The sequence below is a fragment of the Natator depressus genome, chromosome 14, assembly GCF_965152275.1.
Source record: "Natator depressus isolate rNatDep1 chromosome 14, rNatDep2.hap1, whole genome shotgun sequence".
In the NCBI taxonomy this organism is placed as follows: Eukaryota; Metazoa; Chordata; order Testudines; family Cheloniidae; genus Natator; species Natator depressus.
In genome coordinates, this window is record NC_134247.1 from 30,245,049 (window position 1) to 30,270,446 (window position 25,398).

The 25,398-nt window shown below is 52.2% G+C and overlaps 1 protein-coding gene across 1 annotated transcript in view; it reads left to right on the forward strand.

Moving 5' to 3' along the window:
- The first annotated feature begins 7,786 nt into the window (after positions 1-7,786).
- Positions 7,787-25,398, forward strand: part of LOC141998842 (C-type lectin domain family 2 member D6-like) — a 59,492-nt gene continuing 41,880 nt past the window's right edge. Inside the window, 5 exon segments of the mRNA XM_074971818.1 lie at positions 7,787-8,011; positions 9,131-9,293; positions 11,519-11,733; positions 12,651-12,754; positions 14,417-14,482. Of these exon segments, the coding sequence (XP_074827919.1) occupies positions 7,787-8,011; positions 9,131-9,293; positions 11,519-11,733; positions 12,651-12,754; positions 14,417-14,482 (773 nt within the window).

A 25,398-nucleotide genomic window follows, 5' to 3' on the forward strand; every position in this document is an offset into this window, starting at 1 on the left:
GGCCCCACCCTCCCACACTCCTGCTGCCTAAAGGAAGAACCAGTCTTGCTGCTCCCAGAGCATGAACAAATTCTGAAAAGTGCTCCCAAGGCAAGTTCCTTCCTGACCCTCGTTAGGTTGGATCGTGCCCTGAAGCATGAGGGTTTACAGTCCTTCCCAAATTTTTTAGTGATTACTAAAACAACCTTTAGTATCTAACTCTGGATACTCACCTCATCCAAATAAAATTATTCTGGGAATCTTGCCAAGTCCTTGGCCTCAACAACATCCTGGGGCAATGAGTTCTGCAGGCTAATTATGTATTATGTAGCAGAGCATTTCCTTTTATAGCATCATCTGCTTTTCATCTAATCCTTTATTCTACACTGATTTTTAAAACCCTGATCCACGGTTTGTTCCTTTCCTGCACAGCTGTGTTCATGGCACACGCTTATGGACCCAGCTACCTTCTTCCTCCAGTCTCACCCACCTCAAAGGGAATGATTCCTACCATCAATCCTGCATGGGGCTAACAGTGCCACTCTCGCATAAGGGGAAGGGACTGGCTTTGTATTCTGGGTTTGTACAGCACCTAGCACAACCCTGGTCCAGGCATGGGGCTCCTAAGAGCTGAAGTAATACAAAATCATAATAATAAATAATAATAATAATAAATAAGGGGTGTCAACGTTCCTCCCCCACTCTGAACTCTAGGGTACAGATGTGGGGACCTGCATGAAAACCTCCTAAGCTTACTTTTACCAGCTTAGGTTAAAACTTCCCCAAGGTACAAATTAATTTTATCCTTTGTCCTTGGAATATCCACTGCCACCACCAAACTCTAACTGGGTTTACTGGGAAACATAGTTTGGACACGTCTTTCCCCCCAAAATCCTCCCAACCCTTGCACCCCACTTCCTGGGAAAGGTTTGGTAAAAATCCTCACTAATTTGCATAGGTGACCACAGACCCAAACCCTTGGATCTGAGAACAATGAAAAAGCATTCAGTTTTCTTACAAGAAGACTTTTAATAGAAATACAAGTAAATAGAAGTAAAGGAATCACCTCTGTAAAATCAGGATGGTAGATACCTTACAGGGTAATTAGATTCAAAACATAGAGAATCCCTCTAGGCAAAACCTTAAGTTACAAAAAAGACACACAGACAGGAACAGTCATTCTATTCAGCACAGTTCTTTTCTCAGCCATTTAAAGAAATCATAATCTAACACGTACCTAGCTAGATTACTTACTAAAAGTTCTAAGACTCCATTCCTGGTCTATCCCCGGCAAAAGCAGCATACCAACAGACACAGACCCTTTGTTTCTCTCTCTCCTCCCAGCTTTTGAAAGTATCTTGTCTCCTCATTGGTCATTTTGGTCAGGTGCCAGCGAGGTTACCTTTAGCTTCTTAACCCTTTACAGGTGAGAGGATTTTTCCTCTGGCCAGGAGGGATTTTAAAGGGGTTTACCCTTCCCTTTATATTTATGACAAGGGGGCAGAAAAGTCTGATCGGATTCTCCCCTAAGCAGCTGGGAAATATCAGGCTTATTAATGTGCTAAAGAGACTGTGATGGCTACATTAAACAAATTTAAAAAAAAAAAACTTTCAGAGTGAACCTCTGTGTATTAAAAGGGAGGTGAATGACTTGGAAAAGTGCTGTGATTTTCACTCAGTGGCATGCAGTGGGCATGTGGTGCTGTGCCACAAGAACTGCATGCCCCAGGCTGTTAGACACTAACTCCAGACACTGCTAGAACATGATTCACCGTTTATTTAAAAGGGGGGACTTGTTTCTCGTGGGAGGAGATGGGTTAAACAAGAGAGAGACTCAAAATCAGTGTCTGAAATTTAACCCTTTCCGGGCCTTGAAGGAGACGCAGTTGGGTCACTTATAAATGACTGTGAGTGTTATGGTGGCACCTAGAGCTCAGCTCTTGAGGTCAGGGCTGCATTGTACTGAGCGCTGCACAGAGACACAGCGAGAGACAGTCCCATCCCCCGCTCGAGATCAGGGGCCCCTTATGCCAGGCTGGGGAGCAGGTCCCCTTGCCTTCAAACCCCTCTGCAAATGAGTAGGCAGCATGTGGAGCTGATTGATCTTTTTTGTTTTTTGTTTCAATTCAGTTCCTCCTGTGGGCGGGGGGAGGGAAATGGACAATTCATGAAATGGAGTCAGACTGATCTTTGAAAACAGCGTGAGAAAACTCAAACCCTGTAACTGCCATTTCTGGGTGGGATCTGGGGTCCCTCTGACCTCAGGGCCAGGGGGCACAGGAGGAGGAGGAGGGAAGGGTGGCGTGGCATTGATAGCCATGTAAACAGAGTATTAGGGAAGGTTTCTGGCTGTAAGAACCATAGCACAAAATGTCCACTGGAAACCAAAGGACAGCACTTTGCTCATCACAGAGAGCAGGGTTCCTCTTGAAAGCCTCCTATCTCCACACCCAGAGAATGGGCTGCATGCAGAGCAGACTCAGGAAAGGGGGTGGGGAGAACACGGGGGTGGGGGGGAGGAGAGAGATTGAAATTGAGGTGAGGAAAGGAAGGAGGGAGGACTGAGAAAAGGGGGAACAGGAGAAATACAGGAAGGGGACGGGGGAGAGAAAGAATTGGGATAGAAGCAGGAACTGGAGAAGGAAAGAGAGAGGAGAGGAGGGAGAAGAAGAAAAACCCGAAAGAATCAGGGAGAGAAAATAGGGAGCAGCCCCCAGCGACTGCGATAAAAAACCCCAGAGCTGGGAATGAACTCCGCATTCACGGCCCCTGGAATCAATGTGCACCTCTGAGAGGTGAAACACTGATGGGGGGTTGGGGGGTCAGATTGCACCCTTCAGCCTGGCCCCCCTCCATGCACCATGTAACCTAAACCAGCTCCCCACATCTGCCTGGAATCAGGGCCTGCAAACCCCAGCAGCCTCTCTCGCTCCCCCGTTCCCCGCACACTGCCCCCTAGGTCAAGTGGCTGCAACGCGGCTGTTAGCCCATCTTGGGTCTTTGTCCCAGCCCTGCAGCCAGCCAGCCACGGGCCCTACATAATCCAGCAGGTTTTGGTCATTGCCTGACTGCTGCATATGATCTGCATGCTCTGGTCCTCTTTGGCTCCTGGCAACCAGCAAGCAAGAAGTGGCCATGAGCCACAAGGCTCCTATCATGGCTTTAAATCATGGGCTTGACCCCCTGGGTCCTTTACTGCCGTGGCAGGTTGTTAGATACTGCAATGGCCCACGCTGTCTGTTCCCTGCTGCACACGTAGGAGGGGTGAACCAAAGGGCTCTGTCCCCTTGGCACACTTTGTGCTAATCTGATCAGTGTCGTGACAAATGTCCCGCCACGCTGGTAAAGTTTCATTCATTTCAACAGCGCATGTAGTTAAGGCTCTTGGTGCCTTGTCCAATCCCGGATCAGGATGCTAATAGAGTATATGGCCCCGCCCCTGTGTGTATTGCAGTCCCCTTGCGGCGGGCTTTTTGTGGGTTTTTCCTTGCACTAGCAATGGGGGAAGACATGATGTGTGTGAAGAGGGGAGTTCGGGCTCCCCCTCCTCAGCTAATGCACAGAGAGGGGGAGATGGAGCAGGGACCTGACCTGCAAGGAGTGCTGCAGCCATGAAGTCCCTGGACGAGGGAAGCTGTGATCTTCCTACGTAGCAGTGGCTTGTGAAACTGACTCCCAACCCCCTGCTCTGCAAAGGGGGACACAGGCTTGGGTGGAGATCAGAGGTTATTTGGGAGACCCTGATATGGCAGCAGCCCTATTGTTGTTTTTACAGCCCCCAAAGGTGGGCTAAAGGGCCTCCCAGGACACATGAATGATGTCCTATTATTTGCAGATTTAATAATTTTATTAAGATGATGTTGAAGTAAAAAGAAAACGGTACAGAATTTAAGCATAGAAGTTTCTGGTTATCAGGGAATAAGGTACAGATTATCAAGGGATGTGAAATTCAGTTTAGGAACAGATGGCATAAGGAATACATAATCTGCAATCTCCCCAATTGGGGGTAAAAGTTTAACGGGTCAAAATACAGACATTGAGATATGGGGTCATGTTGTTCATATAATGGCTATGTTCAGGTGTGGAGTATAATGAGTGGATACAATGATGAGAATGGATTTACCCTCATTTGGTGGGATTTATTCTTCAGTGATTTATGGTTCCCAGGAGAACAGAGTCCCATTGTGCTCGGTGCTGTGTCTGTATGTAGTAAGAGACTGTCTCTGCCCTGAAGAGCTGTGCTAGGTGCTGTAGAGACACTTAGTTAGAACTGCATGGTCTCTACCCTGAAGCTGGTATGATCCGGTTTCACATGTGTCACCAGGAAAGGGATGAACAAAATACCTGAAAGGAGGATAGGTGTGTTACTGCCTCAGTTTCCATAGACACAGTTTTTTTAGGTCTACTTCTGAGTCCTCAGCTTGCCTAATCCCTATGGTATATCACAGCCCCAGTGCATGAAATGCAGCCACCTCTGGGTTGGGGCAGCTGGCAATAGCCATGCAGCAGCGTTGCCCAGGGACTGCTTGCCAAGTACTGAAATATAACTGCCTCTGGGGTTGGGTGCAGCAGCTGGTTGACAGCCATATAGTAACAATGCGCAGCGATCGCTTGTCCAGTGCCGAAATGCAGCCATCTCTGGGGTGGGACTCATCAAATGTTTAAATGTATATCAACGTTTTTGCAAACATTTTTAGTTGCATTTTTTCACTTAGAACAAACTCAGGTTTTGGGTTAAAGGGGGTGGAGGCATGGAAGAGAGTATATAGTGAACAAAAGATTGATTTTAGAAGTGTCAGAACAATATTGTGAAACCAGGAAATTCCTATAGTCTTGATAATCTTTCACGAAAAACCCTTGCATTCCAAAAATAGTCACTTTTCTACAGACAATCTTTCCTTTGGAAAAGATTTTCAACCGTGTCTAGAAATCGCTCCCAGGTCAGTGTCTCTCTGAGTGTGGGGTGCACTCATTTGCCCTCCCCCTGGGCATGTGTATGAAGCACTCGTTAGAGGGGTACAGAAGAGGTATAAATAAAGATGATTAGGTCTTTAGGAATACACATGTGGACGTTGTGGGGGGAGAGAGACATGACTGATTGTATTGTCCTGAAGCAGTGCACAACTTCCAAAGATTTGGTGAATGCTTCTCTGGGGGAAGCAGTGAAACTGACGACACAGAGTGCTGTCAGTTGCACAAGGATAAAATGGGGAAACGTTGTGTGTGTTTAACCTCTTTCAATCAGTGGGCTCTTAAATGTTGCAAATAATCTCTAGCTCAACCAGAAGTTAGGGCCTTGAGGTGGGAGTCTCCCAAGTATGGTCTTCACTGCAAAAGTGTGTTTACACGGAGATAGCTAACTTGATGTAAAATCCTAGTGGAGACAAGGCACCAGTGGCTTTAACCTCAGTGTCACTTGTCCAGGTAAATTCCAGGCTGAGCGTATAGCATTCCTGGACTAGCTACATCAAGGTAAAAGACACCTCTCCCTCACCTCTACTAGTACTTTACATTGAGTTAGCCAGCTGAGTGTAAACACATACTTTTTGAGCTGGGAGGTTGATTTTTTTGTTTTTGTTTTGCTGCTTTTTGGTGGGGGGGGGGGGGGAGGGCACTGAAGCCATAATAGTGGCATTTTCTAGCCTGTGTTATTTGTATTACTGTAGCACATAGGAGCCCCAGTCATGGATCAGGACCCGATTGTGCTAGGTGCTGTACAAAACAGTACAAAAGACAGTCCCTGCCCCAAAGAGTTGACAATCTAAGTATAAGACAAGAGACAGATGCAGACAGACAGACAGGGGAGTGGAAGGAAATAATGAGACTGTATTGATCGGTATGATAGGCAGTGGTCTCAGCACCCCAGCAGACAGGCTGTTGAATTTTTGGTAGACACCAGGGCAAAGAAGAGCTTTGATTTGGGAATTGGAGATGGATAATGAGGTAGGTTTGCAAATGTTTAAGGGGCTCTCCTCCCCAGCATGAAGGGCATGTGGCAGAAAGCATGAAGGTGGTTGTCTGAAAATTTAACAAGTGGGTGTTGCTGGCAGCATGGACCCGATTGGAGGTGGGAGTCAACACCTTGGTACAGTGAATGAGAGATGTCCGGTTGGGAGAGGACAGTACGTGAAGGGCCTTGAAAGCGAAGACAAGCAGCTTCTGTTTGACGCAATAGAGAAGGATGAGCCAGTGGAGGGATGCAAAGAGGGGTGACATGGTGAAAGCAGCGGGCTAGGAGAATGATCTTTGCAGCTTGCAGCAATATTCTGAATGGATCTGAGCTGGGGAAGAGGGAGAAGAGAAGCATATGGCGGTAACTGAGATGTGATGTGATCAGAGCCTCGATGGGAATTTTAGCTGTGTGGATGGAGAGGAAAGGCTGTATCTTAGAGATGTTATGCAGGAAAACTCCACAAGACTTAAGCACAGCCCTGGACATGAGGACCTAGAGCAGAGGTGGGCAAAGTACGGCCCGCGGGCCACATCCAGCCTGCGGGACTGTCCTGCCTGGCCCCTGAGCTCCCGGCAGGGGAGGCTAGCCCCAGGTCCCTCCCTGCTGTCCCCCCGCCCCTGCAGCCTCACCTCACTGCGCCGTCGGCGCTCTGGCCTTCTGCTCCTACCGGGCAGCGTGGCTGCAAGCTCCTGCTGCTCTGAGCAGCGTGGTAAGCGGGTGGGGAGGTTGGATAAGGGGCAGTCAGGGGACAGGGGGCAGTTGGACGGGGTGGAGGTTCTGGGGGGGGCGGTCAGGGGATGGGGAACAGAGGGGGTTGGATAGGTGTGGGAATCCCGGGGGGGAGCTGTCAGGGAGCAGGGGTGTGGACAGGGGTCGGGGCACTCAGGGGACAGGGGTTGGTTAGGGGATGGGGTCCCAGAGGGGGCGGTTAGGGATGGGGGTCAATCAGGGGGCAGGAAGTGGGAGGGGGTGGATAGGGGGTGGGGGCCAGGCTACTTGGGGAATCACAGCCTTCCCTACTCGGCCCTCCATGCCATTTTGCAACCCCGATGTGGCCCTTGGGCCAAAAAGTTTGCCCACCCCTGACCTAGAGAGAGGTGTGAGTGGAAGATGACAGGTTATAGGCCTGAGTGACAGGCAGGATGCTGGCGTTGTCCACAGCGATGGAGAAAGGAGGTAACAGAGAGGGCTTGGACAGGAGGGGAGAGATAGAGAGCTCTGCTTTAGCCATGTTGGGCTTGAGCTGACAGGTAGGTAGGCACAAGGAGATGTCCCAGAGACAGGCTGAGGTGTTCATTTGGCCAGCAGGAGATGGGGCTGGTGCAGAGAGGCAAATGGGTGAGTTGTCAGCATCAAGAGGGGAGTTGAATTTGTGTTTACAGAGGAGACAACCCAGAGACGAGGGGCAGAGGGAGAAGAGAACAGAAGAGGGAGGCTGGCCATAAACCATGTCACATTTACTGGTGTTTTTTTTTTCTCAAGACCTCCCCCCTCCTTGTAACACACTGTTACACCGCAACAAACCAGTAAGGACCCTCCCCGCCCCATGTGTTTATATACTATTTGGTCAGCCCCAGGGGACCAAGGACAGAGCCCTTGGAAGGGCCCCGGAGAGCTGGCAGGAGGGGGAAGCAGCGATCAGAGGGGTCGGGGGTGGGGGGAGCAGGGGAGGGCAGAGGGAGGACAAGGTTTCAGGAGGAGCCCGGGCAGGGCGGGCAGGCCAGGGAGGGCGAGGACTGAGCCCCGATCGGAGCTTTGCCCGGGGCTGGGCAGGACGCCGCTGGGGCACCCGGCCAGCCCGGGAGAGGGGGGAAGGTTTGTGGGGAGCGGAGCGGCCGGGAGTCGCGGGGTTACATGGAGACGGGGCTGAGGGCGGGGATCGGCCGCTGTTGCGGTGACACCCGGGCACGGACGTTTCCGCTGCTCAGACCCACGTGGGAACGAAGTGGGCGCGGGGGTCACAGGGAAGCCGGTCGCTCTGCGGCTGCGAACTCACCCGGCGGGACCCGCTGCGAGCCCGCCTGGCTGCTGGGCCCTCAGCTCCTGCCCCGGCTGCGGCGCCGGGCGCTCTTCCCGCGGGTGAGACGCGCCGGGTCCCAGGGGTCCCTGCCCGGGGCGTGGGTGGGCGGGTGCTGCTGGCTGCTGGGCGGTGGCTCGCTCGCTGCGCGGCGGGGTTTGCGGGCCGGTTCCAGCCACGGCCGGGCTGGGGCGAGGGGGACCGCGGGCCCGAATGGGGTCGGGCGGGGGCCCGAATGGGGAGGGGGAGGGGCTGGGGACTGTAGGGGGGGAGCCGGGGCTGGAGGGGGAGGGGCCGTGGCCCCAATGGGGTGCGGGGCTCGGGCTCGGGGACCAAATGGGGAGGGGCCGGGGAGGGGGTCGGCTCGGGGCTGAGGACCGAATGGGGAGCGGGAGGGGCCGGGGACCGGAGGGGGAGGGGCCGGAGCCCGAATGGGTGGCGGGGCTCGGGCTCGGGGCTGGGGACCGCATAGGGGGCGGGGCTCCGAATGGGGGGCGGGGCTCCGAATGGGGGGCGGGGCTCGGGGACCAAATGGGGGCGGGGCTCCGAAGGGGGGCGGGGCTTGGGCGGGGGCTGGGGACCGCATGGGGAGGGCAGCGCGGCGGCGGGGGCCAGTCCTTGGCCGAAGGGCGGGGATTCTGAGCCAAAGGGGGGTGATTCGGGGGGCGGGCCCGGGCCGAAGGGCGGGGGGGGGTTCGGGAGAGCCCCCCCGGAAGGGAAAGAAGGGGCTGGGCAGAGGAGCGCCGGCCGCTGGTTCAAGTCCCGCCCTTCAAGGAGGGGGCTGGGACAGGGACAGGGCTGTTTCGAGCCCCATCCCCTCCCCTTCTGATATCCGACTCACACTTACTTCTAGGAGGATTGTGTGTGTGAGGAGGGTCTTCTCCCCCACCCGGGTGCCTGTCACGGGTGGGCGGGGCCTGTAGCAGATCAGGTCTCTGAGGCCCTGGGGGGCGGAGGGGCTGATGGGAGTTAAGGGGGTTTAAGCATCATGGCACCGCCTCTGGCAGGGGGTTGGACTGCTGGGCAGGGAACAAGAAACCACAGATGGCCTCCCCCACCCCTGACCTGTCCTGCTTGGTCCGTCTCAGTTTCACATCGGCTGGAGATTCTGGAGCAGGGACGGGGAGCCAGGGCCAGGACCTCTGCCTCGGCTTTGCTGCTGGCAAATCGGACCCACTCAGACAGAGAGGAGCCGACCCCAGCCCAGCACCTGCAGCAGTGTGTGTGGCCTGAGTGTCACTGAGAGAGACAATGGGGCCAGCAGCTGGGTTGCTGAGAGCGAAGAGCCGCTGCAGGAGTTGTGTGTTAATGGCAATGGACACCTGGAGACTGGAGGGAACCCAGGTAATGGGGCATCTCTGCCTGGGGGCAGGCTGGAGATAGACACTGAGACTGCCCGGGGTGCTGGAAGGGGGCATGGCCCTCCCACTTCTTGTCACTGGCCCCGCCCCTCCCCCTCCTCTTCCCCCTGAGGTCACCCCACCCCACCTCTGGGTGGCAGCTGGAGTCCAGGCAGTTGCAGGGGGCTGTGGATGAACCTCCAGTTGCCTGGGGTGGGGGGTGGAGAGCAGCCCCTGGTCCGTATCCCTCCCCCCAGGCTCCCTGCCCTGAGCCCTTTGCCTTCCCTGTGTTGCTCTGAGGTTACCAGCCTGGCCTTCCTGGATCTTCAGGTCACGCCTGTGGCCGGGCGGCAGGTGCTGCCATGTTATTGAAATGAGCCGTAGAACTCAGTCTAGACCCCTCCACCAGCGCAGTGTGGAAACCCCCCAATCGCTGAGCTTGGCCATGAAGGGTCCCTTAGCACCATTCACTCCCCCGAGCTGCACAGATGGCGTGTGCTCGTGCAGAGGGCGTCTGTTTGCGGTGAACACGAACCCTGCTGTATCCCCCAGTCATCTGGGGCAGGGGGTGCTGGAGACTGTCGGGGGTGGGATTTCTCTATTGCCCTGGGATCTGATCACTGGGCCCCAGGAGGGTTTAGCAGCTGGCAGAGGGGATTGAATCCAGGTCTGTCTGCATTAAGAATCCTCTGTGCCGATGTCATGACGTCCTTGCAGTTGAATTGGTGCAAACCGCTAAAGTAGACGCACTGCACTGGTGCACAAAGGAGCTTGCCTTGGTGCAGTTCGCTGGAGGAAGTTACCAGAGCGAGCCACACTGCTCCAGCGCATCTCCAGGAGGTGTTTGCCCGGATGTCACTGAGTCACTGTGATTATACTGGTGCAGATTGCTCTGATACAGATGGGCCCTGAATCCCAGCTCCCTGCTGTAATGGCAGGCTGTTGCAATGGGCAGCATTGGCTCTGACTGTGTAAGGTGGGAATCTGTGAACTTAGGGTTGGTTACACACCTGCAGGTGCAGGGAGCTCTGCAGAATATGTGGCATCTGACCTGGAGATGGATGGTGGAGACAGCCTGTGCCATCAACTGTTAGTCACTGACTTCTCTGCTCAGTTCAGTAGGGCAGGGGTGTGGGCTACCGTGCACTGGACAGTTAAATCTACAGGGTCAGACATGCCTTGTGCGTGAGGTGAACACATGCTCGTTTTCTGATCACCGCTGCCACGTTTCCTAACTCTTCCAGACTTAGAGTGTCTGTTCCTCGCTGAGCACCAGCCACATGGGAAGGCTTGAAAACCAGCTACTGAGTTACTGTGGTGCAAAAAAAAGTGATGTGCTCAAAAACATCTGAAGGGGTTTGAGTCCGACTCCTCTCAACTAGACAGGCCTTTCAGATCCTCTTTGGGGTCACTTATGGGTGACCCCACTGCTGCTCTTTCATGGCTCTGAAAGGGTTACACTGCGGTGAGGGCTTCCAGAAAGTGCCTTTCTTGCTGCTGTGTTTGGGGAAAGAAAAGTCTGCAGGTAGGAGGTGAATTAAGTTCCATCATTCCTGGCCCACAGTGCAACAGGTCACTTCTGGTTGCTGTGGTTTCTGGCGCCCCCTTGTGGCTTTCATGTCCCTGCGTGAAAGTTCCCACGTTCTTCTCAGTTGTTCACGGGCTGTTTGTTGCTAGGTTGAACGTCCAGCTGTTGATCTTGTGCCTGGGGTGAAATGCTCTGAGCTGTGTCAGTCCCTCCCAGGCTGGGAGTGTCCCTGGAATCCTTCTTGCCAGGCAAGTTTACTGTGACTAACGTCTCCGTCCCCCTGCGTCTGATTGCCGTGGACCAGCCCTAGCTGGGGGTCCCAGTAGGCTTGGCAAGCCGGTCAATTGACTGCCTGTTTGGCCGCAGTCAAATACTCCAGCGAGAGCCCTGGGGGTAGGAGGCAGCCTGCCTTTCGGATTGCGTCTTGGAGCCTCGCTGGTGTTTTTCAGAACTTGGTTTCATTGTTTTGCCTTTTTTTTCTGAGTTAAAATAACTCAGTGAAATACATTTTTAAAAAATTAGGTAGATCCATATCTATCTAAAGCTAAACCTACTGGAGACAGTAACGTCTTGCTCTTTTTTGTTCCTGGCGGGAGGTAACCAATTCTGATAAATTGGTATTTTAAAATATCTGACCACTCTTTGACAGATTTGACTGGTCAGTTGACCAATTTTTATACCAGTCAAATGCCCAATTCTAGATGCAACTCTTACCCTCCATGTGACTGTCTCATTCTCAGTGCTGACCTCTAAGCTTTCATCAGCTGATCGGTGCCCCTCGTGCCCAGACAGCTGGATGGGATACTGAGGGAAATGCTACTATTTCTCAGAGACGAAAGGGAGCTGGACTGACAGCCGGAGCCGCTGCTCTGCACCGGGTGCCTCCCTGGCTGGGATCGACAGTGAGCAGGAAATGGTGAGAGATTCTCGAATTGCCATACACTGATCTTGGCACAGCGGTGGCTGCTGCAGTAGGACCTGGGCTCTGCCCCGTGGGGTGAGGAGCAGCTCTGACCCCTCCCGTGCTGGGAGGCCAGAGTGAATGAACTTCCAGCAGCTGAACGCCAGCCCTGGCTGGGCCCAGGGCCCTACTGTCTGTGTGTGATCACAGGGATTGCCCATTCTCCGCTGCCCCCCTCCCCAAATAGGGAGACAGCTTCTGTCTAGGGCAGGGCTGGCTCAGGCATCTCCTGGCCTGCTGGCTGCTGGAGTGGGACTGAGAACCCAGCCAGTGCTCCTGTTGTGGGGATGGGAAAGGAGCAGCCAGCTGGGGAGGGGATCCTCTCACATTGACCCCTCCCACTTCAGCTTGACTCGCTCCCTCCTCCTGCCTTGCTGTGATGAGCGGGGGCTGATCTGTGAGAAGAGACGTCTCTGCAGAGAGCTCAGACCCAGCAGCTGCCCCCAGCCCAGGGGGACTTGGGGTGCGGGTGACTGGGAGCACCGGGGTGGGGCTGCTCTGTGCAGGGGGAGGGTTAATACTGCCTGGGTGATCTTGTACTTTGCAAAAGGCAGGGGAACACCCCCCCCCCCAAAATAAACTGAGCACTCTTCAATATGGGGGGAGGGGTAGCTCAGTGGTTTGAGCATTGGCCTGCTAAACCCCGGGTTGTGAGTTCAATTCTTGAGGGGGCCATTTAGGGATATGGGGCAAAAATCTGTTGGGTGATTTAATTGGGGATGGGGGTGGGACTAGAAGATCTCCTGAGGTCCCTTCCAACCCTGACACTCTATGAATATGCGGCTGGGATTCTCTGCGGCACAGAGCCCTGGAGGGGTGGGGGAAGCACCGGAGCTGGGGCTGATACCTGCTGTCCCTCGGCTTTCTTTAAGGCATTCCTGCTGCGCCATAAGGGTGTCCGGGACCACTGGATCGGCCTCCGGAGGGAGCAGGGTCAGGCCTGGAAATGGGCCAACGGCACCGAATTCAACCACCTGTGAGTCTCTCTCACCCTCTGGACTAATGCCCTGGGCCTGGGGATGCTGGTGTCTGAGCTGTTTGAGTTCAGGGAGATCCACCATTCAGTGCTGGTGAAACAACCAGACCCGGCCCTGGTCCGTTCGCGTCCTGCGTGTATCGGAGAGCGACGGGAGCCGGCGTGTCCCTGAGCTCTCGGCCCCTCCCCGCAGCACGGTGCTGGGCCGGAGACAGAGCCCGCCATAGCCAGAGGTGCCCTCGCAGCCCGCTGGGATTTCAGCGGGGACACTCGCTGTTCTCCCCCAGCCCTCTTCAGCAAGGTCCATGGGGTGTCTGACCCTCCCCCCCCCGGGGAAAGGAGGCAGCAGGGAGCTCAGGTTAACAGTGGCTGCTGGAGAGGGCAGCATGCCGAGCACTGCATGGCAGGTGCAGGTCCCGCTGGGGATTGCAGCCGGCAGGTTTGAGTGACTTGGCTGGTGAGGCCTCTGAATCCGCAGCAAGGCACGGATGTTAAAGGAGCCTGCGGTTCACAGGTGCTGCACGCCTGGGGCTCCCACTGGAACGGGGTACAGTAGTGATGGCTGCCCAGCCAACACCCCGCGATGGGTTTCAGTGGGCTCCAAGTGTGATCACAAAACCAGTGCTGCTTGAGCCCGGAGCAGGGTTTGAACCCTGGGACTTCAGGACTAGAAGCATGAGCCTCTGCCATAGGAGCGAAAGAATCCACTTCCTTAACTGAAAACCCCCCCGATTGATAAAGCTCTTTTGCAGGCCAGCCATTAGAGGGGGATGGAGACCCCCCCACTTCCCTGGTCTGGGTTACTTCAGTACTTTGAAAAATCAGGCTCTTATGGCGCTGGGTCAGGGCTCCCCAATGGACAGTCCCCATTCTGCTGTATTGGACCCAACCTTTGGATCCCACCTGCTTCCAGCCTCACTGGGTCTGAATAGCCACCAGACACTGTCCCGAGTTTGGGCCTCTGTGGTACTCTCCTGGGGTACAGATTCCCTGTCTGGTACGCTCCTTAGGATGTGGGACCCTGCAGATCAGCTGCTGTAGGACCCAAAACCAGGGCTGAACCCTCCCAAACCTCCCGAGAGGCATGTTGTCCCTAGAACTCCACCCTCCACTCCAGATGAACTCTGGGAGGGTCACGTGAGGGTTACAAACAAGGAACACATGCTTTCACAAAGGAACTTCTTCAACACTCTCTTTTTTCCCCCATCCCCAATGGAAAGCTCAAGAGTTATAGATCAATGGAAAAGGAAACCCCTGAATGCAATTTCCTCTTTCAGTGTCATCTTGGTTCTGCTTCGTGTGTTTCAAGGAGGCGAGATCCCTCCTGCCCCCGGCTTTTCCTGCTTGGTCGTCTGGTTCTGGTGATGGTCTGCCCCTCTTGTTAGAGGACCGGTCCCTTTTGACAGTCAGTCTAACAAATTCTCTCCGTCCTGCTGGGGACTTTCCATTCTCCAGCACCCCTGTGGGCTGCTCAGCATAGAGGGTCAGGAACAGTCAGTGGTTCTGCAAAGCCCCCGCTGTCCTGAGCTCTGCTCCTGAGGGGCTGGGAGAGTAGCTGCTCCGCACTCAGGCCTGCACTGTGGAGAACGGCTCCCCTGGCTAGGACTGGTATGAAATGCCCGGCCTCTGCCTGACTGCAGCTCCCTGGCTTCTGTGTTGCAGGTTTCAGATAAGAGGAGGAGGTGACTGCGCGTATCTGAAGGACGAGAAAGGGGTCAGCAGCTCACGGTGCTACATGGGAAGACGGTGGATCTGTAGCAAACCTGAGGTGTATGTGATGGGAAAAGAGACTGCACTGGAAGGGGGCTTGAAATGAGACTCTAGAAATTACACTGATCCAACTCACACCTACTTGAACGAGCCAAGTCCCCATTCGTCAGCCTGGCCAGGATCTCAAAATCAGGCAGCGGGGCCCTCAAGCAATAAGTGTGTCTCGTTTAAACTGTGGATTCTTCGTACCTGCCTTCTGCTTTTGAACCTTTAAACTCAGGGTCACCTTGCCAAGCTTTTCTCTGCAGCTGAGAGGGAGTGGTCTCCTGAGAAGGAGTCTCAGCCACACGCTGGGGAAATGAGAGAAGGGAAGGCCTTGTTCGTTTAGACTCCAGAACAGCATTTCTCAAATGCAGCCACCCGCTGAGTGTTTTGCAGCCACAAGAGCCTTCAAAGTGCCCCAACAATCGCTGAGATGTTAAGTATTAAAGGTGCCTTCTAAATGCCATAAATCCCAGTGCGCGCTCCCTTTTACATAGCACCATGCCGGCAGAGCTGAGCTACATCGGTGTGGTTTTCTTTCAAGTCACAAAGTGTATTCTTTGGCTAAGAACATAAGAACGGCCAGACTGGGTCAGAGCAAAGGTCCATCCAGCCCAGTATCCTGTCTGCTGACAGCGGCCAACGCCAGGCGCCCTAGAGGGAGTGAACCTAACAGGCAATGATCAAGTGATCTCTCTCCCGCCATCCATCTCCACCCTCTGACAAACAGAGGCTAGGGACACCATTCCTTACCCATCCTGGCTAATAGCCATTAATGGACTTAACCTCCATGAGTTTATCCAGTTCTCTTTTAAACCCTGTTATAGTCCTAGCCTTCACAACCTCCTCAGGCAAGGAGTTCCACAGGTTGACTGTGCGCTGTGTAAAGAAGAACTTCCTTTTATTTGTTTTAAGCCTGGTGCCCATTAATTTCATTTGGTGGCCCCTAGTTCTTGTGTTATGGGAACAAGTAAATAGCTTTTCCTTAGTCACTTTCTCCGCACCACTCATGATTTTATAGACCTCTAACCACTGTGTTTACATCTCATGTTACTGTAGGTCTGTAAGTGGCTATGGGCCATCTCACTGCGTGCTGTTTGGGTAGGTTGCGATTGTTCATGATTGTTCATGGGGGTGGGGTGGGGGAGGTGAAAGAGTTAAAAATGTGACTCGGTATCAGAAAGTATTTCAGATAATCTAGTGCCAGAAAATGACCTTGAATCTGACAGCAGGTGGCTCCTCTGGGACCTTCTGCTAAGAAAAGCAAAACATAGAAAGAAACATGAACACTTCAGCACCGGGGGGAAAGGCAGTTTCCTGTGTTTCCGAAGCCATCCGATTCCATTTCTGAGCAAGTTGCAGTGTGAGAGAAATTCATCAAATTGAAATGTATGTAGTGCAACGTCTCTACAGCACTCATACAAAGGAAGTTAAACAAAATTACCACGGTGAGCTTCAGAGGAGCAAGCTGTTAAATGATGCAAAAACCAAGCTGAAAAGACAACAGCAACGGCTCAGATTTTGTTGTTACTATTATCATTATTATTACTGGGAGAGGTTGATTGGGTTTTTTTGTCTGTAAAAGAAACTTTGGACATATTGGCAGATACATTCTTTCATTATTAGTCATTATCCTTTCTATTATGTAAAGCATTTTTACATTTAGTTCAGAATTGTTGTACAGCTCCACCTTTGACCAAAAAAGCAAAAGAAGAACAAAAAAGACAAGACTGTGCAAAGCACTGGTTTGTTTTGTGTTTAGGTCCAGTAAAGATAAGACACAACTGTACCTTATATTTATTATTGAGTCTGCAAAAAATCCCTATGTAAATATGCAAATGTAATTTATTTATTTGTTTTTCCTACAGTTAGTTAAGTATTGTCAGAGCCTCATTTTGAGGCTGCCAAAAATTTGTGAGAACCCCTGCTCTAGAAAGCGTTAGGATTTTGTTTTCTATGTAACCATTACTTTCCAGTATTTGCAAAAAGAAAAGGAGGACTTGTGGCACCTTAGACTAACCAATTTATTTGAGCATAAGCTTTCGTGAGTTACAGCTCACTTCATCGGATGCATTCAGTGGAAAATACAGTGGGGAGATGTATATACATAGAGAACATGAGACAATGGGTGTTACCAGTATTTATTCGCTCTCGCTTGCATCTCTGTTCTTTGATAGTAAACTCATTCCTGTTCTCTGTATATCTAAGTGCTGTGTTCTCAATAGAGTGGTTGGCCTGAATTGAATCTTACAAGCTGCTGTGGACCGCGCCTGTGGGATTAGAGTCACAGTTCTGCATGTGCTCCGTGGAACGGGCTGAGCACTCCAGAGGGACGCTCAGAGGCTTTGGGGGTGTCTATCGCTAACCTGTACACAGAGAGCGAGGCCTGCAGGGGGCTGGAAGGTCAGGCCTGCGCTGCCAGGGGTGGTGGTTCAAGAGAGCTGACCCATGGCAGGCCTGGACAAGACTCCCCCAAAGGTGCCTCGTATGCCTGCTATGAATCGCTCAAACGGGCACACGTCCCCGGCTCATTCCACCCCTGCACCCCCCAGGTACAACCTGCACAAGGCATTCGACCAGGATGAGGAGAACACCTGCAATGCCCTGTCACCTGACGTGCTGAATTTGCCTCTGAGTCCTTTCCCCTGGTACAGCCTTGTTCCAGCTCAGGTGGTAACTCGGGGATTTCTTATGACTGGCAGCCCCCTTTGTTCTGTTCCACCTCCTTTTATATCTTTGGCACAAGGCGGGAATCCTCTCGCGCTCTCTCTGGGTTTCCACCCCTCCTTCTAAATGGAAAAGCATCAGATTAAAGATGGATTCAAGTATCATGTGACATGTTCACATGTCCTGTGAGCCCCCCTCCATTCTTTCAGGACTGGCCCGTACGTATGCAGTGAAGGCTTGCAGGTGAACAGAGCCATCTACAGTCAGTTGTCCTAGCTAATGGGAGCCATCAAGATTCTAAACCACCATTAATGGCCCACACTTTGCATAACTACGGTAGGACCTCAGAGTGATATCTCATATTCCTAATTTCAGATACAAGAATGACACATTCATACAAAGAGGATGAACACACTCAGTAGATTTGTAAGGTCTCATTACAAAGCTTATAGAGACCTTTTGCATAAAGCATATTCCAGTTACGTCATATTCACACTTAAACATTTTTATAAAGCTTATGAAGTGCAATGTCACAGGGTCAATACCCTCAGAGGATACTTGCAGATAGAGGCTTCCCTGGCTGGTGGAAAGGCCTCAACTGCCCTGCTTCCCATGGCCAGAATGCATTGTAGTACAGCTATTCTCAGCTTACCCGGGCCTATGTGGAGCGGAATGTACATTAGAGCAGCCCCAAGGCTGCTCTGACTTAGACCTGGTCAGCACAAAGCCTGACGATCATTTGTCTACTCTCTGATCAGCACGGGCTGCCAGTGAGTTGGCCACCCAGGAAGCCTAGCCCCTGGCCCTTCCCCTTGTGCCTGAGGTTCCGCCACTCCCCTTCTGCCCCCCTCCCTCCCCTTCTACCTGCCTCTCCCCCGCAGGAACCCAAATCACCCTCAACACAGCCCACAGCCCCAGCACTGGACGGCAGAGGTCGGGGGGCGAGACCCCAGCCCCGGGGCACTGCAACCTCAGTGCCCACAGCCCCATGATACCTGCTGCCCATGCTGATCATGCTGTCTGGATTGAAGAGATTTGATGCACGTTACCCTACTGTACCCGTATCGTGTCCGAATCCCAGAGCTGTTGGCATGATGACACCACTGGAAATGGAACATTCATTCATCCCTAAATCTGCTCAAAGTTTGTAAGTGCAAAGAAGAAAGGAATAATAAAATATATGACTGACCCCTGCAGGTGACCAGCTGAAGCAAGAGACTTGGGACCATAAGGCATATACCAGAGAAGACCCTCAGGGTTTCCCAGTCCACGCCCATCCCACAAGCAACCCTCTCATACAGTCACACTCAAATGTGTCCAATGCTCTCTTAAAACTAATAAAGTTTGCCCCTATCGGGAGGCTGTTCCAGAACCTCTCTCCTCAGATGGTTAGAAACTTTCTAATCTCCAGCCTGAACTTGTTCTTGGCCAGTTGATCCGCCTTTGTTCTTGGGCCTACATTGTCCTTTAGCTAGAACAGCTCTCCACCCTCCCTGGTGTTTACCCCGATGTATTTATGGAGAGCCATCAGATCCCCTCTCAGCCTTTGTTTTGCTAGACTAAACCAGCCCAGCTCTCCCAGCCTTCTCTCATAAGACAGGCCCTCCATTCCCTGATCATCCTGAGAACTCTTCTCTGCACCTGTTTCACTCTGAATTCACCTTTCTTGAATGACCAGAATCGTACACAGGATTCTAGAGGAGGGCTCTCCAGTGCCATGTACTTTTGTACTTCTCTGTCTCAACTGGAAGTGCCTCAGCTGATGCATCCTAGCCTTTTTCATGGCCACATCACCTGGGTGGCTCAATCACCCTATAATCGACCAACACATCAAGGTCTCGCCCCTCCTCTGTCGCCTCCAACTGATGAGCCCCCAGCATCAAGAAGAAATTCTTCTTATTAGACCCTAAGTGAAGGATTTTGCACCTGGTACCATTAAATGTCATCCTTCTTCTGGTACTCCAGTCTTCAAGGTCATCCAGATCTTCCTGTATAATATTCTACCCCCTCTGTACAGACCATGTTTCCCAGCTTTTTAATCATCAGTAAGTTTTGTTATCACTCTCCTACTTTTTGGGCTAACACCATTAATAAAGAGATTAATGAAGATGGATCCCAAAACGGATCCTTGAAGAACTCAATTAGGAACCTCCCTCCGAGCCCATAGTTCAGCTTCTAGCCTTCTCCCCTTTAATTGGTTCCTTACCCATCTTACAGTTCTTGTACTGATCCCCGTCTTCTCTAATTTAGCTAATAATTTCCCACGTGATACCGTATCAAATGCTGTACTGAAGTCCAAGTATATTAAATCTGCTGCATTTCCCTTCTCTAAACAACCAGTTCTCATCTCAAAGAAAGAGCTCAGGTTAGTCTGGCCCCATCTACCTTTGGTTACATCCCCTTTTCCATTTACCTCCATGAATGGAATTCTCCTCCCCTCAAAGTGTGTTCTACAGCGCCTTGCCTGCTCCTGAGCTCACGGACAGAAAAGCAAGAGGGAGCGAAAAAGTGTGATGTGGCCACTAGATGGGGACAAAGATTCGGGGCATCCGCTGGCCAAGAGCAGCTGAGGGAAGCCTGGGAGCAACAGGTATCAGAATAAGCAAGTCAATCTCAGACCATGGCCTAGTTTCCAGACAACTCTGGGCCGATTCTTGGAGGACGCAGCTCCTGGCAAAGCCACCCCCCAGAGTCAGGCCCTCAGTGGTTCTCCCAGCGCAGTGGGCCCTGGGTGCAGCGATGGTGCAGAGATCAGTGTGAAATAGGAATCCCTGCGAGATGCTGGCTCTCCCTGCGGTTCCTGACCCCTCCAGGGGCTCCAGCGCAGCTCCCCCATATGCAGATAGAGCTCAGAGCAGAGTCAGCTGCAGCCCCACCCCAGCGAGAGCTCCCAGCGAAGGCAGAGGCCTGGCAGAGAGAGGAGAGGGGCACAGGCCGGTCAGCGGAGAGCGGGAAGGTGGCTTCCACCCCAGGAGGGTTAACAGAGAAAGAAGAGCGGAGCTGGGAGAGCGCAGAACAGAGACACCCCCCAGCAAATCCCCCCCGCCCCCAGACACTGAGATCCCGGCCTGGGAGAGCCCTAGCAGAGGGGTTCACTCCCCGATACTTACTCATGACAGTTGCAGCAAGGGGTCCTTGTGGGGTGGGAGGAGCTGCCACCCCGCTCTGGCTGGCTGGCTGGCTTTGGAGAGATACAACGGTGAAGAGTGCGCTGAGGAGTTGGTACCCTGGGAAAGAGGTAGAACAAGAGTGGGGGCTAAGGGCAGAACAGGGGTGGAGCATCTACGGGGAAAAATAAGTCAGTGCCCGTGGAGAGGAAGGCCGGGGGCTCTGTTCCACGAGGGCTGAGCGTGTCAGAGCAAAATTCCTGAGCAGCGTCATTGTGGCCTCCCCCTGAGCGTCCCTGATTCCCCAAGGTATACTGCATTTCCCCGACTCCTTCCCTTGCTAGGTGTAATTTCAGAAAATGCATTGAATCACCCTCCTGTCCCTAACCCCCACAGCCGCTGTGTATGAGCCACTGCCAGGCCTCTCTAGATGGGCTAACGTCTGGATCCTGACCAAGCTGGTCCTATCCCACGTGGCCAATTGCAAGTGACCAAAAAAAAAAAGAAAAAAAATCACAAGTCAGCGCCCCCCCGAAAAACTATTGCTTTTAAAGTCTCGTTGGTTTTAAGCCAGCAAGTTTGGGTTCAATTCTCCATCTCCTGGTGTTGGAGCCTTTTTTTTGGGGGGGGGGGGGCGGGTGTCACCTTTTCAAGCTTTTCTCCCCATCCAAGAGAACAAGATCAAGAAAAACTTCTTCCAAGAATGGCCAACCCTGCAAAAACTTCTACCAGCACCAGAAAACAGTTAGTCCCAAACTGGGGAAAAAACAAACAAAAAAAACCCACACCATCCAAACCATTTTTGGGTTTTGAATTTTCCAACAAAAAATTGATTTTTTTCTTGTTAAAGTGACACTTTCCACAAAAAATTCTCTTTAATCAAACACCCAATTTTCCCTAGCAAAAAATGTTGATGGAAACATTTCAGTGTATTGGTTAAAGTTGCTGTGAAATCCCCACCTCCCCATACATCCCTACCAGCACCAGCCCCAGCACCTATGGGGCATGCAGCTGTGCCCCTTGCCTGGCTGTAGGGCCCCTTCCCTGCCCCCCAAACAGCAGCTGGAGCCAGGGACCCATCGGGGATCCCCACAGGGACTGGCTGCACCTGCTGCTGCTCAGCTCAGCCCCACAGCGTCAGCATCAGCCTCTCCCCATCCCTCTCCTGGGCAGAGAAGCGGCAGTACCTGGAGCTCCGCTGCCCTGAAGATGCCCCATGGGCTGCGGTGCCTTGGCGCAGGGAGAAGCTGCTGGATGCGGCTGGGCTGGGGGTGAGCGCTGGGCTCGGGCCCCTCTGGGACAGCCGGGCTGTCGGTTTGCAGGGCTGCTCCTGCTCCCGTGAACACAGAGAGCTTCTCGCCAAGGGAAGCTTGAACAGGGAGGAAGGAAGGTTCCGCAATAGCCCCGGGGACCCAGCAAAGAGACACCCCCGACCCCAGTGAGCTCCCCTGGGGCAGCAGCAGCCTGGCCTGAGGGGAGAGAGAGAGAGAGAGACACAGCAGGGGAGAGTAATGGGATCGTTCTGGTTTTGCACCGTGCAGCTAGGGAGAGCTCAGCTGAGCACCCAGGGCAGGCCGGGTGTTAGGGCAAGGGGCTGACAAAGGAGGAACTAGAGAGTGCCTGAATCCTGTACAATCCTCTAGTAAAGCGAAAATCTTGACCGCCTCAGGAAGCAAACCATGGCTCAGAAACCTCTCCTCCCATTGCAAAGCGGTTCCAGAGTTGTGAAATTAATCTCTAGCCCGCTCTGTTGATCGTCTGGTGGAACTTCCCATGCACCGTTTACACCAGCAGCTTACTGCACTTTCGTAGAGTCAGGTGAGAGTGGGCTGGACTTAGCTTCTGGTGAAGTTGCCACCGATCTCGCCCGTTCCTTTTGCACCTCTGCCATGCGATGGGTCGGTGTGTTTCTGGGGCTCTTCCTTCTAGCCCTCCCGTCTGGGTTTTTGGATGGCACTTCAGGTAAGAGATTCCATCTCCCTTCTGGACTGTTCAGTGGGGCTGGAGTCCTAAGCAGAAAAGGGGAGGGGGAGGTGTGTTGTCTGGGGGTTAGAGAAGGTAGAGCTGGGGGGCGGGGTGCATGGCGGGGGGCAGCTGCAGGGCCCATGTGTTCCCAACACCTCCGCATGCCCCTTTCTTCAGGCCCTGTTCCGCCCAGGGGCACTGGAACAATTTGTACAGTGAGGAGGCAGAGAGCCACTGAGCCAAACTGTAAACCCTGGATAGGATGGAAACCACTTCAAGCCAGGGGGGGCGGCAGCCCCCCTAGGTCCAGCACTGGTGGTCCTGCCCATGTCGATTTTACAGAAAATAGTTGGGGGCTTTTTTGTCCATTTTTTTTATTTTTATTTATTTATTTGCAAATCCCCAGCTGCTGGCTGAGCAGGTGAAACTTAGAGACGCAGAGAATAGGGATAGAGGGAAGAAAGCATGGAAAGAACATACAGAGGAGGGGGGAGAGGGATTATTTTGTAAAGTTTCTTTGAATGCAGTTTAGCAGCTGGAGACAGAGAGGATTGGCCAGCATCTTGCATCCAGCCAGCCCCACTTGATCACAAGCAGGGAATCCCCTGGGAAGCCCCAGGTTAGGGAACTGGGGGTGGGGGGTGGGGCAGGTTTGAAGCATGTGTCTTCTCTAGCAGGGGGAGTCGACCTTGGGTTTTAAGGTCTTGGGGCGGGGGGGAGCATGTCCTCACTGCAGAGTTAACTTGAGTTATGGACACTGGGGGTTATAATCTGCTTGCAGAGATGTGCTGTGTAAATGCATGAGATGAAATCAGATCTGGTGCCGGCGTGAGAGGTGTGCATGGCGTGATGGGGGCTGTGTGTGAGTGTGAGAAGCAGCCCTTGTTAATTGCACGCTGCCCACTCATCGCAGGGAAACCCCAGCACCCACCTCTAGATCTTTCTGTGATCTACCTACAGGAAGGAGCAGGTGGATGGGACACCCCTTCATTCACTGTCTCAGGATCTTCCCAGGCCTTCCTCACCTCTGACTCCGCTCTCCCGGTTGATTGTTAGGGCTGAGCTCTGGCTCTTTGTCCAGACAAGCCCCAGCAGAAAATGCACAAGCCCCATGTCTGTAGAACGAATTGTAAGAAGTCTGGGGTCACATTCTTTTAGATCAAAACCCTCTTTGTTCTGCCACAGCAAATATCTCAAACTCTTTGGTAGCAAGTTGTTCATTTAAAATCATTTTGTTTAAGAAGAGTCCTACCTCTCTTCGAGCCAGCGTTGTTGATATTCCTGGAGATGTTTTGCTCAGTCATGGAATGTCGGGGGTTTAAAAAACGCCATGGTTTGCTACGAAAAAGCTCTAAAAGGCTTGAGCAGGTTTTGCAAAATAATGCCCAGAGTTCGGCTCCTAAATCCAGGCATAAATGGGCAGCGCCCTGCAAATCTGCAGAGATCCGCTTCGTAGCCGTGGATCGTGTGCAGAAACAAATGTTGTACCCGCACAGGGCTCTATAAACATGGCCTGATGCACAAGACTGCAAGACCCTCTAGCGCTAACTGCAGCTGCTGAAGGCCTGGCACTTCAGTGTCCTTACAGGACCAAGAATGGTCGGAAGGACACAAGAATGATTGCATTGCACGCTTCCCGTTGGGCTGCCCTACAGCAGAATCGCATGAAGTGCAATGGGTGAGGAGTGGAGGGTTGTCAAGGGGAGAGGTACCTTCAGGCACAAGACCACTGATGTTCCCAGGGTAGCCATGGCCTCTACCTCCACAGGGGGAAGAGCTAAAGAGCCTAACGATGCATTAATTAGAGGATTCCCTACAATTAGTTCCCTGTGACTTAGGCAAATATTCCTCATTTCCACTGTTGGCAACTCCCCTGATCTTTGTCTTGCATCTCACAGTATTTGGCGTTTGATTTTCTAAAAGCCCCAGAGCCTGGAGTCCTGTGATAAGCACAGCCATTTGTTTAAACCAAAATATGGGGTTCATGTAGGACGACTTGAAAAAAGTGACTTCCCCTGCTCCCTTCTCTCCCCCGCCCCTGCCCCCAGGCTCAAAACTCAAAAGATGAAAAAGCAGTCCCCACCACAAATGTATTATTTTTAAATATTTCATGATTTTTAAGGCAACCTGCTGAGATTTGAAGGCAGGCTGTGGGTTGGCAAAACGCTGCAAGATACAATAAAGTGGCATTCCAAGAGGACAGAGTTAAGGTTATATGGGGGAACCGGCAACTATAACTGAGCTCCTCCTGGTTAGCAGAGCTCTGTGGTTTGTTTTCCCCTGTAGTGCTAAGATTCTTTCCCAGTGTTACATGGGGAAGATCTCAGCTGAGCATTTCCTGGTTCTCCAACAGCTGAGTTTGGGGCAGTGACATCCCAGAAGGGCCTGGGGAGCAGAACTGCCTGTTGGTCAGCAAAAAAGGGTGGATTTGATTTAGATCAAATTGATTTAAATCATGAGTCAGGAAGACTCGATTTAATCATGGATTTCTTCATAAAAGTGTCTTCTTGTTGGTTGTTATAACCTTAATACATGTTCTTCACAACTCAGAGATAGATGTAGGTTTCATTTTTAGAAGGTACACACTATTCATTTTTAAAGGGTGATTTATTCTGAAAACTTTTCAGATGAGTTTTACAGCTACCTCAGAAAATGAATGATTGTTTGGTTCTTATGTTGGATCATATTAAAGAAGTTCTGTATTAAAATCACAACTGAGTTTATTCCCCATAGTTTAAATTCCAGGGTATTACTAATTAAGAGGTCTCTTGGTTTTTGGTACTGTTTCTCTCCCTCTAAGTGTGCAACTTGCAAGCTGCTAATTGTGTTAGTACATTCTAAGACAGAGTCTGTTCTCAGAGCAATTCTTTGTAACAACAACCACTCACACAGAGAGAGACTCAAAGCAAATTCTGTAGCAATAGAAACAGCACCCGGAGACCCTCCGCCCTTTTGTTTTATTCATCTCGCTTTGTTAACCATTGTGATTAAAATAGAGATAGAGGATGGATGTGGATGGATGCTTGGTGTGGATAATAACTGAATGATCAGGGAGGTGCCAGCCTAAGAATGCAGTGTCCATCGGCTGAAGAAGGCGTCAAGTGAAAATAACCAGAGGACCTCCGGAGGGCAGACTGGAATCCACCCAACAGC